The 15,892-nt window shown below is 40.7% G+C and overlaps 1 protein-coding gene across 6 annotated transcripts in view; it reads right to left on the bottom strand.

Moving 5' to 3' along the window:
• Positions 1-1,315: 1,315 nt before the first annotated feature.
• Opcml (opioid binding protein/cell adhesion molecule like) overlaps positions 1,316-15,892 on the bottom strand; it is a 1,127,739-nt gene continuing 1,113,162 nt past the window's right edge. For all 6 annotated transcript variants that reach the window (XM_060371165.1, XM_060371161.1, XM_060371160.1 and 3 more), the window contains one exon: positions 1,316-6,698. In XM_060371165.1, coding sequence (XP_060227148.1) covers positions 6,598-6,698 — 101 coding nt within the window. In that variant the 3' untranslated portion in view covers positions 1,316-6,597. The remainder of the gene's footprint in view (positions 6,699-15,892) is intronic.

Here is a 15,892-nt window from a genome sequence, read left to right as displayed (position 1 = left end):
GGCACAGAGTAGCCAGACGGAGTAAAAGACTGATAAATGTCTCCACCAGGAAAAGAACAGGTAGTGGAAAATTGTTGTGGTGTAAACTGGAACACAAAAGTGTCAGGTGCAAAAGGGAAGAAAGTGATGAAAATGGAAAAGGAAAATGTAAGGAGAGAAAGGGCATGTGCAATCAGTGAAGGTGAGTAGTGGAATATGGGTGTCTTGATCTCACACCAAACACAAGGAGAATAGAAACTCTTGGTCATCAGAACCTAGTGTTTGCTTGCCATTTGGGTTTATAAAGTGGACATCTAGCTCATTTATTCCTTTTCTGTGTTCCTTTTCCTCAGGGGAAACTAAGCCATGAAAGCTCTGAATTAACAACAAGAATATGAATCTCAAAAATTTGCCTCAAGGGCTTTTTCAGAAAAGTTACTTGTGCTGTGACATGGGCTAAAGAACATTCACCTATAATTTAGTAGAGAACTACCAAGTCATTACTGCCCACTCCCCTTAGATTTACCTGTTCAAAGCCTAGAGAAATCTAGCAGTTGAAAAAAACAAACAAGCAAACAAAAAAACAGATGAGAATTTTGAGATGGACCAACGAAAAGATGTTGATCACAACATCACAAATGGTGCAGAGGGGAAGAGATCGATGACTGCTGTCTAAGACGAAAAATTGCTGGAAAGGGTTCATGGAGGGACAGCTTGTTGAGAGAAAAAAATATTTTTTTTAAAATTATTCATTCCTTCAGAACAGCAACACAGTAAAGGAGAAGTTGAGATTCGGGAGAAAGGAAATGATGTTTTAGACATGGCAGCCTGGCAAATGGAGCATAGACTCCATTTATTGTGCTTATACATATGGCAGTTCAGGCTAAAAATGCTAATTAATCCCGTGCCTCCATTCAATCAATAACAAGTGCATACTATCACTGCCATCCCTGCCAAAAGGTGCTTATGTCAGTAGAAAGAAGTAGCAGGGACTATGAAGGGAAAGAAGAGTGAAGCTGGGAGAACATAGTCATTTTTTTTTTTTATAAAACTTCTGATTTCAGTTTAGCCAATGTCAATAAACAATTGAGATTTGGGGCTTCAGCTGAATGTTTATGCTATTTACAAACAACAAAAAGTGAATAGAGTATTCTGTGTGTGTGTCCTTGTAAGGGGAGGAAGAACAGGAGAAAGGCAGAGGGAGAGAGGAAGGTGGAGAAGGAGAGGGAGATCGTATTTTTGAGCACATTGACTCCCCAAAATCTAAAATGCATAACTGTTTCATTTTTTTCCCATAGCTGAGTCCCTAAGGGACATCCTAATGAAGAGTCCCCTAAAAGTTACAAATTTCTTCAAACTTTATTGATACACTGCACAGTCACAACCATCTTGTATTCATCCTGAATTAGAAAAGGTCACAACTACAATGTAACATGCACAAAATTCAGGTAGTAATATTCACCCTCAATACAATGATTGACAGAAATCAAGTCGTCATTGATTTTTGAAGAAAAAAATAAGAAAGCAAAAGAAAAAAAGAAGTTTTAAAGGCTGACAAAGTCATATTCTTGTATCATGTGATAAATTTTAAAGCATCTGAACATAGATTTGTTTTAAGAATAATTGTGAAAATGGGCACACCCATTGTTCAACACAGCTATTAACGGCACCATTGATAATCATAGTTTTTTTTTTTAATCTAGAGAGGACTCTGAACTTGACAGATACATTTTCGTACACCCACACATTCCTCACAATTGCACTTTACATGTCACAAAGATTTCTGAATGATTAAAAATGGTCCTTTTCACTAACACAAGGGCAGCTATTATTACTTACCATTGTTATTATTGAGATTCTTATACTCTGCCAAATAACCTAGGATGGAGACCCATGAGGATGGTAGAGGGCTCCCAATCTTTCTTTCTCCACCTAGTGGTGTGAAACAACCACATGCCTTAAAAAAGTGCACCACTTGGGGGAGGGGGTGCAGGAAGTCTCTTCCCAAACACTGGAGACTGATTGGGTTTAGCTGACTACTTTCACTACGAAAACAATCGTATCTAACTAAGTTCACTCCACATTCTTTCGGGCTCCGTAGTCTGCACCTGAAGGCTAAATTGCACTGGTTCAGCTTTATCTTTTTGCCACATTTTTAATTGCAAATCTATTTCTTCTTCTTTCCATTTACTTCTCTTCTCTTTAGTAAGAAATGAAGGAAATGAGCCTGGCGTTTTTATTTGTTTGTTTGTTTTTTTTTTTGTGTGTGTGGTCATTAGAAGTTCTCATCATATGGCATCCTCTACAGTGCTGCCCTTCTGCTTGGACACCTGTGAGGTGCTACTGCAGCTACTCAAACATATTTGTCTTGAAAGAAAGAGAGAGCAAAGCTCTGGATAATAAGGAGGGAAGTAATTGGACATGAGGATTTCTAGGAATAAGGCTTATGCCAAATAAAACCCAGATATTCTTGCTGTGTGGAGAAAAATACATTTTCCCCCAACAAATTAGAAATAATTATGCTGCTTCCTCTAATTTCAACAAGAATAACTCCAAGGTGTGTGTGTGGGGGGCGGGTATTTATTCTGGAGATTGGGTTTAGCTGACTACTTTCACTATGAAGACAGTTTTTTTGTTTGTTTGTTTGTTTTGTTTTGTTTTTTCACCCTGATAAAAATTAAGGTTCAAATTGGGGGAAGATATTCTTTCACAACTTTGTAAGCTATTTCTCCCCAACATCTCTTACGGGATAGTAATAGCCATATAGGCTACTAAGAACATTTGGTTCTTTGGCCCTGGAAGCATCAATCCAAATACCAGTATTGTATTTCCAACCATTCCTTATCCAGTGGCTGTGATAAACTCTCTGGGATCACCTGTCTACTTTGGGAGATTTCTGCTCTCACAGTATTTTCTCTTTTTTCCTCTGTAAGTAGAATTTGCTCTTCCTCCTTGCTGAGGACAATGTGAACAGCTGGATACAGAAAGAGATCCTTAAAACACAGCCTCAGCTGTGAAGATTCTAGAGACCCAGACCAAACTTATGACCAGATTTTAAGAACTAACTGCCCAACCTGTAAACAACAGCCAAAGCAGTGTGAGGACAAAGGCTGAGCCATCTTGGTGACACACAAATGTCCCTTTCCCTCTGAAATGCACACAGCTGTAACCCACAGCAGAAGAGCCATGCACCTATCTGTGTCAGAGCTATATATGTTTTGACAACTATTTCCTACATCTCCACCCTTCCCAATAAGAATGAGAAAGAAAATCCAAACACCCTTGATTAAACTTGCAGATGACTATATCAGGCACTTGACATCAAACTACTCAAAAAAACAGGCTTGGCCAGAGCCATAACACTAGCACTTTCATTGGCATTACTTTGGTGGAAGGACAAATTAGCATTGTTTTGGGAAGGGGAAAAGTTTCAGTATGACTACCTTTGCTGAATTCCTTTTACCTAATCTCTTATTTGGTTTCCACTTAGAAAACCCACAATGTTCTACCAGCTACTTAGACTAATGTGTTTTTTTTTTCCTAACCTTATCCCTTGTGCACATCCACCCTTGGCAAGCTGAAGGAATCCATCTAGTTGCCCTGCTCCATCCACCCTCCATGTGTAAAGCTGAAAAGGCATGTGTAAGTGTGCGTGTTGTTTTTAGTAAGCTGCTGCTGTTCTATTTGCTGCGAAAGGTTTGGGATCAGCTCCTATCACATGGAGCCATCCCCATCAAAGTCACTCAGATAACAGGAGCTGGAGCATGTTTTCTTTGAAGAAGTTATTTTTATATCTGGTACCCAGTTGTCTTGAGTCTTTTCTACTTGTTGGTCCCCCCCACCCCAACGGATGAAGATTGACTAGAATATGTTTTTTCTTCTGAAGTTTAGATGGAGCATGTAACCGCCAGCGAAACTTCTAATATCCAGTAAAAGTAGGTGAAGCAGAGCTGCATGATGACCCTGAGTCTGTACTCAACAGGGTTCTGATGGTCGGCTTGACTGAGGTGGTGAGGAGCTTATCTATTTCAAGCAGCATATCACCCAAGATTTTGCAGTTTCCACGGCATCCACATTTCCTTTTCTTCAAAGTAACAAATGTAGTTTTAGTAGAAAACTCAGACGCCATGTTTATGTCTCATACAATGCTTGACACCAACCCAATCCCAGGTGCTGAGTGTGGTGACAGATCTGAAATTCATATATCCGACCTGTAATTCTGACTTTGTGCCTGCTCCTGATTGCCTCTGGAAGTCGGAATAAATAGACTGTTTTTGGCACATCATTTATGCTCCCAGAGTCTCGTTCTTGGCAGCTCACTAGGAAATGCAGATGTCTTTTACAGCTGGCAAGAAGAGTATTAATTTTGCTCACACCAGCTCTATCTCTTATGATGGTGCCGAGCTTTTGTATGCCAAGAAAGCCTGCATTTGTATATATATGGATATGTTTACACAGATATATATATATATATATGTACCCACTGTGGGTATTGTATTTATTTGGACATAATGGCACAGAGTGGGCAGTTATCTTGGAACAAGTGATCAGTTAAGCTTTAGGAGAACTGAATCTAATGGAGGCCATAGTCATTAGTTTTCAGAGGTGGACCTTAAAAGGGTCCCTAAGGGAGGCAGGACATGTCTGTAAGAAAGTCACTGCTGGTCCTCCTTCTCAACCTGTCAGTAAGCCAGTCCCTCCAGAGAGCCCTTGGTGACCTTTCATGTTGTTGCTTTGAACTGCAGTCTCCCTTGCTGGCGGAGCTCTTCTTTTCCCAAGAGACAATGCTGAGAGGTTGTATCTGATCTTATTTGTACAGTAAGCCTGCTTTGAACATAAGAATTTGGGGACATGTATCCCCAAAGCCGCTGGAGGAATAGCCTAGGAAACTGTATTACTTACAGTTTGCCTCTCTGTTTGCCATGTTGTGTTAATCAAGTGCTTGGAAATTAAGTCAGTAGCTCAAGTGCCCTCAGCTCAGAAGAGCTTTCTGAAACAAATACCAGAGTTGTCAACACACCCGCCACGTAATTGGCCTCCATCAGCCCTTTGCTGGATAATTTTCAAACAATTCAAATCAAAACTGGAGCAGAAGGGAGATGCTTAGCTACAGTCATCACACTTCGGCTGATGGACTGCTGTCTTTACATAGAAGGGACAGGTATGTGTTTTTTTTTTTTTTTTTGTCAGGTTCTTTCTGCTAATGAAAGCCAGCCACGAAGAAGTTCCTCCAAGTTCCTGACACACGCTTTTCTTGAAAGGCTGAGAGAAGCAGGAGGGTGGTACTTTAATTTCCCAGCTGTTAAGGGAGAAATGCAGCATAATCAAGGCTTCTCCAGGGCTCATCTGCCTCCTGAGAAGGTGGTTCAGGAAACAGTCTCTCTGCGAATCCTGAGTGACTAATCTTTAGATTATTACTTTGGTCCATCTGTTCGAAATGTCTAATTTGGGTGGATGGGTTACCACACTCCCAAGGATCCATGACACAGGAAGTTGTTCTTCTGTGCAGCTAGCCTGCGAGATCACCGGCTTTCACAAAAGGAGTTGCTAGGCAGTTTTGAAGATGGCAATATCTATTGATGGTAGTGGAGAAATGAAGATAGTGGCACAGACACAACATGATTAGAGATTAATACAGTGATGAATTGATAGTGAACAGTGGGAAGAGAAACAAAAAGAACGGTTAGGTAAGTAGAGCCAATAGATGATGAGAAAGACAGGCGGGTAGAACTAGATGCAGAAATAAATCAATTGAGTACCTGATAATGCCATGATTGATTTGATAGCTTGATAAAATAATTAGCTAGCTATTGATCACCATTTTATGAGTTGTGACAGCAGTTTAAGGGAATTACTACCCTAAATATACTTCCCTTATTTGGTTATTGGACTTCTACATTTTAAGTTTTGGGTTGCATGCATAGTCTTAGCTGTAATTCTTAGGGTTAGTGGAAGAAATGAATAGAGCAGAATGGCCAGAGAAGATGGCAATTTTTTTACATATGGATGTACATATAGGCACATCCAGGGTGTAGTGAGACAGATTCCTAGAAAGGAAAGGTGTGTCGCCTAATAGGATAGGTGATCATAAGCATGGGGTGATTATAAGAATGTGTATGTTTTAGCTAGGAAAAATGAATGAAAACTTAAAAGACAAAGAAAATAGTACATTTAGATGCAACTCTTACTTTGTACTACATTGTGAGTCAACTTGTACCATCAGGGTGCTTATCATAACATATACTCTTTGCCTAATTTTGTGGAGTGAGTGTGTGTGTGTGTGTGTGTGTGTGTGTTAATGGTGGTAGGAAGAGAAGTAGAGAAAAGGAAGGCCAAGGTAGCAGGAATAGATTCCATTTGGGGGTATACCAATGAATGATTATCCTACCCTTGGTAGAACCCTGCCCACCCCGACCTCCAACCCCTGCATTCAAACTAAAGAAGAAAAATCAAATAAAACTGAAAATCCCAGAAAGCAAACAAACCAACAAACCAACAAAAAAGTCAAGGAGAACAAAAATAAACAAAAGAAGCCCAAACTGGTTTGCCCTCCGCAGTGTAGATTAAAGTCTGTAATATGGAGAAGCAGGCGATGCTCAGAGGACCTATGGTTTCTTATCAAAACTTGATGAAGAAGTGGGCAAAGAAGGTCCCTGAGAGCCAGAGACAAGCCAGTGCTCTAGAGGCTGAGTTTACACCATCAATGACTGCTCCAGGCCCTGTGAAGGGAAAAGAGAGACAGATTCATTAACTTGAAGCCGACAAGGCACCATATTCACCCCTGACAAGCAAATGCAAGTCATGCTTCGCTGTGGCAGTATCCCAAATCTCACCCCTCCCCACTGACCCTTATAGGTTTAGGGAGCCAGAAAGTGCCCAGGGGGAAGATAGAACCCTAACTGGGGAGTTTATGGGTTGCCTTGACCACTACTACTTTCTCTGAAAGGTTGAAAATCAAAAATACAACAGAGTGAGTTGATGATAGTCGATTAAGTACATAGGCCCACAATCAGGGCAACAGTCAGGGCTCTATAGTAAGCTAAGGCATGGTGACCCCTCTACTGCCTGTAACTATCCCTTTTCAATTGAAATGGGCTCCAGTACAGACAGGGGTGGTCAGGAAGTAAACAGGCATGGTGTGAAGGAAAGGATACCCAGAGGTGAGAACTAAGCATGGGAGAGAGAGGAATAGAGATAGTTTGTGAGTAATAGGAGTCTAAATGAGGACTTCATCCTCCTGTACATGTAATTTGGGTATTGGGAGTTCTCTCTCAAAGCTGCTTAGAAAGGGTTAACTGAAAACTACGAATGGGTTTATCTCAGCCACCAGTGGTGGCTCTAATATATCCACAAACAAAACTCTGCATCCCCAGAAAAAACTACCACCTAATGGATGGCTCAGCTTAAAGGAATTATCTTCTGTTTTCTGTCTTCTATCCTGCCTCTGGCGTTACAGAGTCATGCATACTCCATAGAAAAATAAAACCCCAGAGTCATGAGTCAGGCTCCTCTATGATTCAGAAAAACAAACTACCAACTGTGCTTATCTTCACTCTCCTAGTTCCAATGGCACCTGGGCAGGTGTTGAACCCTATTTCTTGGGCTCTTTCATGAAAGCACTTGGAGTCCTAAGCAAGACCCTCTACAGCAGCTCACAAGCAAATGTACCCCAGAAAAAACAACATTGAGCATCATTAAAGAATTGAAAGCCACAGAGAGATTCCTCCATATGCCCAGAGACAAAGAAAATGATAAATAGACAGACACCTTTTCTACCAATAACTAAAGCTAGGTCTTCAATGCCTCTTTGGGAAGCAAAATGACCTGGCAGGAAGGAGCCTTTTATAAAAGTTGAGGATGTTCTTGGATCAGAACCAAGTCATTGACTTGTCTATCAGCCTATGTCATGGGCCTTGCCTAAGAAGGGGTAAATTCAGATCTGTTCATAGGGATGTCCAGGATTCTGAGTTAGCCATATGAGTGGAGCTATTGCTCAAGAATTTCAAAACAGGTAACAATGATTAACAATGTATGCAATGCTCTTATTGGCTAAAATGTGATTATTTGTTTGATGATAGTTTGAAATTTGGCTTTTCTGTTCTTCATTTTTACTATGGAGTATTCACATACATCAGATTCTATTATAGTGCTGTGGAACCTATGGAGGTCAAAAACGTGTGTAAATTAGCCTGACACTCTGGCCTTCAGTAATGTCTACACACATCCTCATTGATTGTATTTGCCTATAGAATGTTGTAAGTTTGCAAAAGCTCAAGCTGAAGATCAGTGTAATTTTTATATTGTGTCAGGTATGGGCCAGGAGTGGACAGAGTCTTTCAGGAGCGTCTGAACTACCTCAAACCTGCAATACACCTGCTACAACTAAATAAGTTTATAATGACTTAAGCAATGCATACATCTAAGGCTTGTATGTTTCTTTCCAAGTTTCTTTCTAAACTGGTGTCTCTGTGAAACACAGCTTTACCTCAGTATCTTAGGATCCTGTTCCAGAAGGAGGTATATATGCCAAAATCTGAAGGGACTCAAGGATCATAAAATGCAAAGTGCATGCATCTTCCTGTATGCTTTAAATCAGTCTTAGATTATTTGTGACATGTAATTCTATGTAAAATAGCTACTATATTGTTTATAGGATAACAGCGAGAAAAGGAGGCTGCATTTATTCAATACAGATAATATTTTCTCTCTTTCTTCTCATTCTCTTCATTGTCATCATGTTCCTCCTCCTCCTATTTTTCCTCCATTTTCTTCCTGTTTTTCCTCCTCTTTTACTTGGCCTGGGGATTGGCCATTGCATATGCTAGACGACTGCTTTACCACTAAGCAATATTTCAGTTTAAAGACACAATTTTCAATGCACAATTGGTTGAATCTACAAATGCAGGACTGCTAAACCCTGAAGGGTAGTCATATGCACATATGCTTTTGTTTAAATGTATATTTGATTATATATAAAATAAAACTATATATATTAGACTAGTTACACGTGTTCAGACATGTAAATCTCCATGTATACTTGTGTTCAGCTCATTTACTGTGTAAATTTCAACTTGGGAAACAACTGAAGTGTATGTTCTACTCTCAAGAAAGGGATGTTTTGGGTGTGAGGCAGTGGTTAGAAGTAAGCCTTTCTGTGAATGTCTGTCATAAAGAGGGTGGATCTAGTTGAAGCAAAATACAAAAGAATAAGAGATGGAGACTGAAGGAGGTGAAACTCTAAAGAGAAATTTGTGTTTCTGGAGTGTGGGTGAGGTGCTTGGGACTCACTGGACAGAGGGCTTTAAGCGTATTCTTTGTCTTTTGAATATTCCAGAGTGGAAACCGTGAGGATGACTTAGTAAGTCCATTGGTTGCTTAATATGTTGAAAATAATAGAGATGATGTGTTTGTATTATGCTCCATACAGGGCAAGCATGAGTTTAAAGGGTAAGCATATTTAATTTTCTTTGAAATGAAAGCAAACCCTAAAATTTAACCCCTATTGTCATTTCCAGTTCATAAACTGATAAACTGAGGAACAGAGCAGATTACATCTTACCTAGGTTATACAACTTGTATACCTAGAGCTGAACTTGAACCAGTCACTATCCACAAAGTCAGTGCCTTGGTTCTGACAACCCTTCTTCCTCTGATGAAAACAAGTCTTTATGTGTCCCAGAGACCCCAGCAACATGGGGTGATGGAGGCAATGGATAACTAGATTATATCCCTGAGCTCTCTTTGTGAGCTCTGAGTCACCCATCCACAAATACAGAAGAGTTAAGATATGATGGGCTGTAAGGCTCCATTCCTGCTTTCTGAGTCTATGGAGACTATACCTCTGGTGCAAGCAGGGACAGCCTTCAGTAGGGACTGCAAAGTGTCACCATGTGGCTTTTGGGACCACTGTATGACCATCCCCCTCCTAAGACAGCAACAGTCTCAGAAACATCCATACACCTTAACACTTTACTCCATTTTTGGCCCCAATTTCTATTCAGCTCCAGGGAATTGCTTTCCTATTTAACAAGCAAGACAGGCACCTGCTTGGTATATCAGGTGATATCATAATTTACTACCAAAGCACCTTTGGTTAATCAGTCAATGAAAAGTGGGTATTGCAGCCCAATAATTAATCTAATCCACCATGATACAAATTAAAGGCAACATTTTTTTTCCTCATGCAGACCCTGAAAACACTGAAGATTTGGCTGCTGGTCCAAATGGCAAGAATGTTGCTCTACAGGGTGGCTCTGTGGCTTTGTGCAGAGAGGGAAGGCAGTGGCTCACGTCCATGTACCTCTATGTTGGAGGGCTGTGATTAAAAAAAAAATCTGCAATGAGCTGTTTCTTAAATTGTGTCCTTTCAGAAACCCTGCTTGACTGAGAATGGTTAAAAGAAAGCACCTGAATTGGGTGGCTCCCTTTGGGCTCCTACCTGCCACAGTCAGTTTGCTGATTGAGGCAACTGTTTCTCTGTATCAGATATGAAAAAGGATGGATTGACGGTGTTTAACCAACTTAATGTACATCTATGATGTGTTAGATCATAGATGTTGATGTGTTAGATCAACTCTTAAGATGGAGTTAGCATTTGTATACACACCTAAGCTCAATGAATCTGTGGAAGAACATCGTGCTTCAGGGAGCTGGAGAAATCCCCTCATCCTGAGCTTAGTGGTGGCTGCAACGAAAGCTCTACATGGAGTCAGGAACTTTTACTTAAGTCCTGGCTTTTTCATGTGCCAGCTGAGCAGGCTTCTCCAGACACGGGACAGTTAACACCAGCTTTAACTTTAACAAATGTGATAAAGAATTCAACGGATATTCAGACTTCTTTCTTTGTTAGAATGAGGATTAGAAGAAATAGCATGGCAAGCAGTTTTCTTCTAAAAGCAAGACTCTAAGATTTGGAAGGAGAAGGCGGAGTGCTCTGCTCTGGCAAACCGATGCCAAGGTGTGCCTGGAGAAAGGCCAAAGATCTGAAGAAAAGAAAGGTAGGACTAAAAGATGGACTAGAAAACAGATCAACAGAAACACTGGTAGCAAGGCCCTCGAGCAGGAATTGAGGAAAAGTATTCAGGATGTTCTGCCTCCTTGTTCTCTCTACCTTGTCGACATATGAGATCGAAATATCCTTTGAGCTAAAGCCATCGATAACTCACAAATACATGTTATCCTCTTACATTTAAAGTCAGACCACTTTCAGTTTACATGCTGATGCTGCCTTGCTAATGATATGGCCTTAGATGAGGTACTTTGTGATTTCTGGTTGCAAATTGAAATAATTATATGGAGTGGCTAAGACAGTGCCATAAGACACTGTAGTTTATGGTTTTGAGATAACTGTTGCTGTGGGTTGATAGTTTCATCTTTCAGCCTCTACTATATCTTTGCTGGGATGAATGCTCACTTATTCATATCTTTCACAAGTATGCTGAACTTGGAGTGAAAATTTGATAAAGAAGAAGGAGTTTAATGGTCAGAGTGACCACTACGGAGAGAGGCCACTGGCTCTGAGGGATTCAGAGGATACTGAGCACCACAGGTAAAGGCAGAGGGCCTACAAGCAAGCTTTGCAGCCAAGTCCAGGGGCAAAGAGCCAATCCAGAAAATCATGTGGATCTCAGGCCAGCCTCTGACAGGCCATAGTGCAAACTAAATGTCTGCTATGCCCTGCCTTTTTTTTTTTGGAAAGACTCTACTTTCAAATAACCTATATTCTGGTGGTTTCTACATATCCTCTCTGTCTGTCTCAAGTTTTTTCTTCTGACACAGGGGACTAATCCAAAGGCTTTGTACATGTCAGTCAACCCCTCTGCCACTGATACAGCCCCAAAATGCAACTTTCTTCCTTTTTGTTTTAAATTACTGTTGAGACAGGAGCTCACTAAGTTGTCTGGTGTGCTCGATAGTTTCATGTCAACTTGACGGAAGTTAAAGTCACCTGAGAGGAGGGAGCCTCAGTTAAGAAAATGTCTTCATAAAGTCAGGTTGTTGGCAAGCTTAAAACATTTTCTTAATTAGTGATTGATGGGGGAGGGCCCAGCCATTGTGGGAGTTGCCACCCCTGGGCTGGTAGTACTGGGTTCTGTAAGAAATCAGGCTGAGCAAATATTGGAGAACAAGCCAATAAGCAGCACCCAGTTATGGCCTCTGTAGCAGCTTCTGCCTCCAGGTTCCTGCACTGTTTGAAGTCTTGTCGGGATTTCCTTTGTGGAGGAACACTGATATGGAAATATAAGCCAAGTAAACCCTTTCCTCCCCAAGCTGGTCATTGTGTTTCATCACAGCAGTAGAAACCCTAGCTAAGACACCTGGGTGGACACTGAGCTCTTTATAGCCCAGGCAGTCCTTGAACTTGTGCTTGTGACTCTCCTACCTCAGAGCTGGGATGATAGATGTATACTAGTAAATCTGTTTTCTTTCTTTCTTTCCAGACCCACACAGATTCTGGGGAGAAATCCATTTGGGACAAATAATCCCAAGACTTTTGTTCCAAGGAGCAGCCAGCTTGCTGGGAAGTGGTATAAGAGTCTGAAGACAGAACTAAACTTGGTTTCTGCCTCCCTTCCCCACCAGCAGTTAGACTTCTATAAAAACAGTCAAAGGGGGAGTTTTTAATGCATAAAACAGAGAAAGGGTGGTTTCTTTACCTTCTAGGGTTGTCTGTGGATTAGTTGAGTTAGTCTTTAATTGCTAAGTCTACAGTAAGGATGAGTACAGGCAAGATGATCAGGCCTTGGGTGGTACTGTGTGGAGATCCTGCTTTAAATAATGAAGTCCCATGGAAAATGCAGCTTCTCAAAGACTCAACTTTAAACTGAAAGCCACTTTCGAGGTGGCTAGTAAGTAACTCTAACCATTCTGGAGAATCCCAGAGAGGCTGCTGTCCAAAGGTGAAAGCTTTCTAATGAAGAGGAACCATCCTGAAGACTTGCCTAGGGAAGACCAATTCTTCCCCTGGGCCAATTCTGCCTTTACGGAATCATCTCTGTTTACAGTTAACAATGACTCAGTTCAATGAGAATAGCTGCTACAAATACCAAGTTTCATTAAATATCCTTTTCAGGGATAAATTGACAGTGAGAATGTGTAATTATGCCCTTTCCCATTATTCCATCCCCTCCTCCTTTACCCTTTTGAATGCTAAAAATTAATTGCTTTCTTCATGCCTGAAGTTGAGCATCTTTGAAAATCAAAGCTGAAATGAGAATGCAAAAGCACAAAACAAACTATGAATGACACTACACCTAGGGGACAGATACAGATATGCAGACAAACAGAAGTTAGTTTTCAGCATACACAAGAAAAGAAAGGGCTAAGCCTGTAGCACAGTGGTAGCATGCTTGCATAGCATGTACAAAGTCTTGGGTTTGTCCCAAGTCCTGCCAATACATACACACATATATACTTACACAAAGAAAAAAAGAATAGGGGACAATGACAAGGAGACAGATTACAGAAATGATGAAACGATAGAAAGGTCCACTGGAATACACTATATGGCCATATATAGCCATATATATATCCAAATATCCGTATATCCATAGCCAGACTTGAAGATCAGCTGGGGATGACACATAACAAACAAACAACAACCCAAACAAACAAACAAAAGCAAGTTCTACCTTTGAGAATGTGTTGAGTTAAAGTAAATATTGGAATCTCAAGAATTAAATTGGTGGTCTCTACTGGAATTTAGCCTTATTTTCAAAAGTAGAACTGGGCCACAATGCTGACCACCTATAGCCTGGATATGTGTTGCCGCACTCAATGATAACCCACCTCTGCCAGGACTGTCAGTGGCTAATGGGGTGTGCATATTCACCAAAGCCTCAAGAAACAAACCTGAGCCCCCTTATATCTTGTATATCTTGTAAGCTTTGTAAGAGATTTCCAAAGCTTAAAAAATGTAGGCTATGTTACCTGTGATGAAGGTATTGGGATATCCTGATGGCTTTCCTTTCTCTTTGCAAATTATAATGGAAACATGGCATCTTTTATCAGTAATTGTAGAATGAGTAGCTGCAGTTCTATTAAAATGGCAGGTGGGAGGGAGAACACGTAAAAAAAAAACACAAAGAAACAAACACCACATTCAAGTTGAACTTGTTGCTAACACAGGAGATCAAGGCTCTATCTGAAATCTAAGGAGCTACAGTTTTGTTCTGAAATGTAGATGGGTTTATGAGTGTGATTATGAACCGCACGACCTTCCTAATGAGGAACCAAAAGGATAATGATGTTCGTGGTGATTAAAAGAGGAGCAGGGAAATCTAATTAGAGGATGTGTGCGCTGCACTTGTTGGTGAAACATAAACCTATTTTCAGCAGTGCTGGCTGATGAAGGCACATTCCTCTTCAAAGAACTTTCTCTCCATTGTCTTTAATTACAGAGGATAACGTGGCACCGTGTCGTTTTACAAGTGAGATTAAGCAGGTTTTGCAGTAAACTATGACAGGCAGATAAAGAGGCAAAACCAGCAGCCATCTTTGTTTTGTTCTCTTTCCACACCCTATTCTGTGCTCCCCACAAAAGACAACAGCTTAGCAAGTTAGCATCAGAAGCTAATTCAAATCTGTAAGCACATTACAAACCTGAGCTAGGGAAGACTTCCATCTAAGCTGTATGCCTGTGCTGACATCAGCACACCCGGGGTGCTCAGTGTTAAATTCTAAATGCTTAGGCTAATAGCCAGATGTCAATGATTCACAGAAAGGAGGTGGGGTGCAAGCCAGTGACAAGGAACCTCATCAGGAATGAAATGTGAAATGTCTGCATTTTTCCCCCTAATATGTTGACATTTTGCAGGTTGGGAAAAATATAAATGATTATGCTGCTGTCATCAGCCAAAAGCAATGGTATTTTTCTCTGACTCATTCTCTCCCACCTGGATTTAAGCTGTGGATTTGTAAAATAAAATAAAAAAAATCATATACGTTATCAGCAGGAAATGGGAAGATATGTGCAGTTTTTGATGTGTTTGCAAGGATGTCTTCTTAAAGAGTGAATTGGAATGTTTGATGCAGTCTTTCACAGAAAGAACATGAGGTAGGAGGGGGCTACATTTCAAATTAGAATCTGGCCATATGGATTGCAAGAATGCAAGGGAAAAATCAGAGAAATGGTGGCATGGCTCCCTTGCAGAGAGAAGTATCTAGCTGTCCTTTGGTTGGCAAAGGATTTTAAATGAATAGAGGCTATAACTGATGCCCCCATTGACTGTAAGATTTATTTACTAGTTCAACAAACATTTGCTGGGCAACAACCATTTCAAGACATGGTGCTACATCCTCTAAGTGCAGAAACAAATACAAACAGAATACAAGCCTAAGGGCATGCCACTACAGGAACCTAAGGATGAGGGATTGGCTCTTCAGTGAGGCTCAGAAATGCTCTGCAAATGGACTTCTCTAGCGCACACACTTGGAGGATAAGTGTGACTTTATCAGGCCGAATAGAGGGCAAACAGTTGTGTGCGTGACCCTCCAACTTGCTGGAAGAGATAGAAGATATATGGAGTAGAAATAAGCATGGGATTAAAACTGGTGTGGCTACTTGTATGGTACAATGCCTACCTGGGGGACTTCTGTCATGTCATTTACATTCTCTGAGCTCTAGGCTCTTCTTCTATGAGATGGAAATAATAACTTTGTGGCAATGGATTCTCAGTTTCTTAAGGCCATGTGTGGCTGATGCTGAGAACTTTTTCTTTCCTCAAGTGTGGAACTTACATTTCATTATAATGGCCTCTATCTGTTTTACACTGCCCCTCCTCATTCCTTATCTTTGGTATAATTATTAGCACACAGTAGGCACTAGGAAAACATTTGTTGGCTGGCTGGATGAATGAATAGATTGATACATTGAGAGAAGCATCCTGATCCTAGGCTTAGTTGATGGAATCTG

The sequence above is a fragment of the Meriones unguiculatus genome, chromosome 1 (assembly GCF_030254825.1).
Source record: "Meriones unguiculatus strain TT.TT164.6M chromosome 1, Bangor_MerUng_6.1, whole genome shotgun sequence".
Lineage (NCBI taxonomy): Eukaryota > Metazoa > Chordata > Mammalia > Rodentia > Muridae > Meriones > Meriones unguiculatus.
The sequence above is the reverse complement of the archived record's forward strand: the minus strand, read 5'-3'. Positions and strand labels throughout refer to the sequence as shown.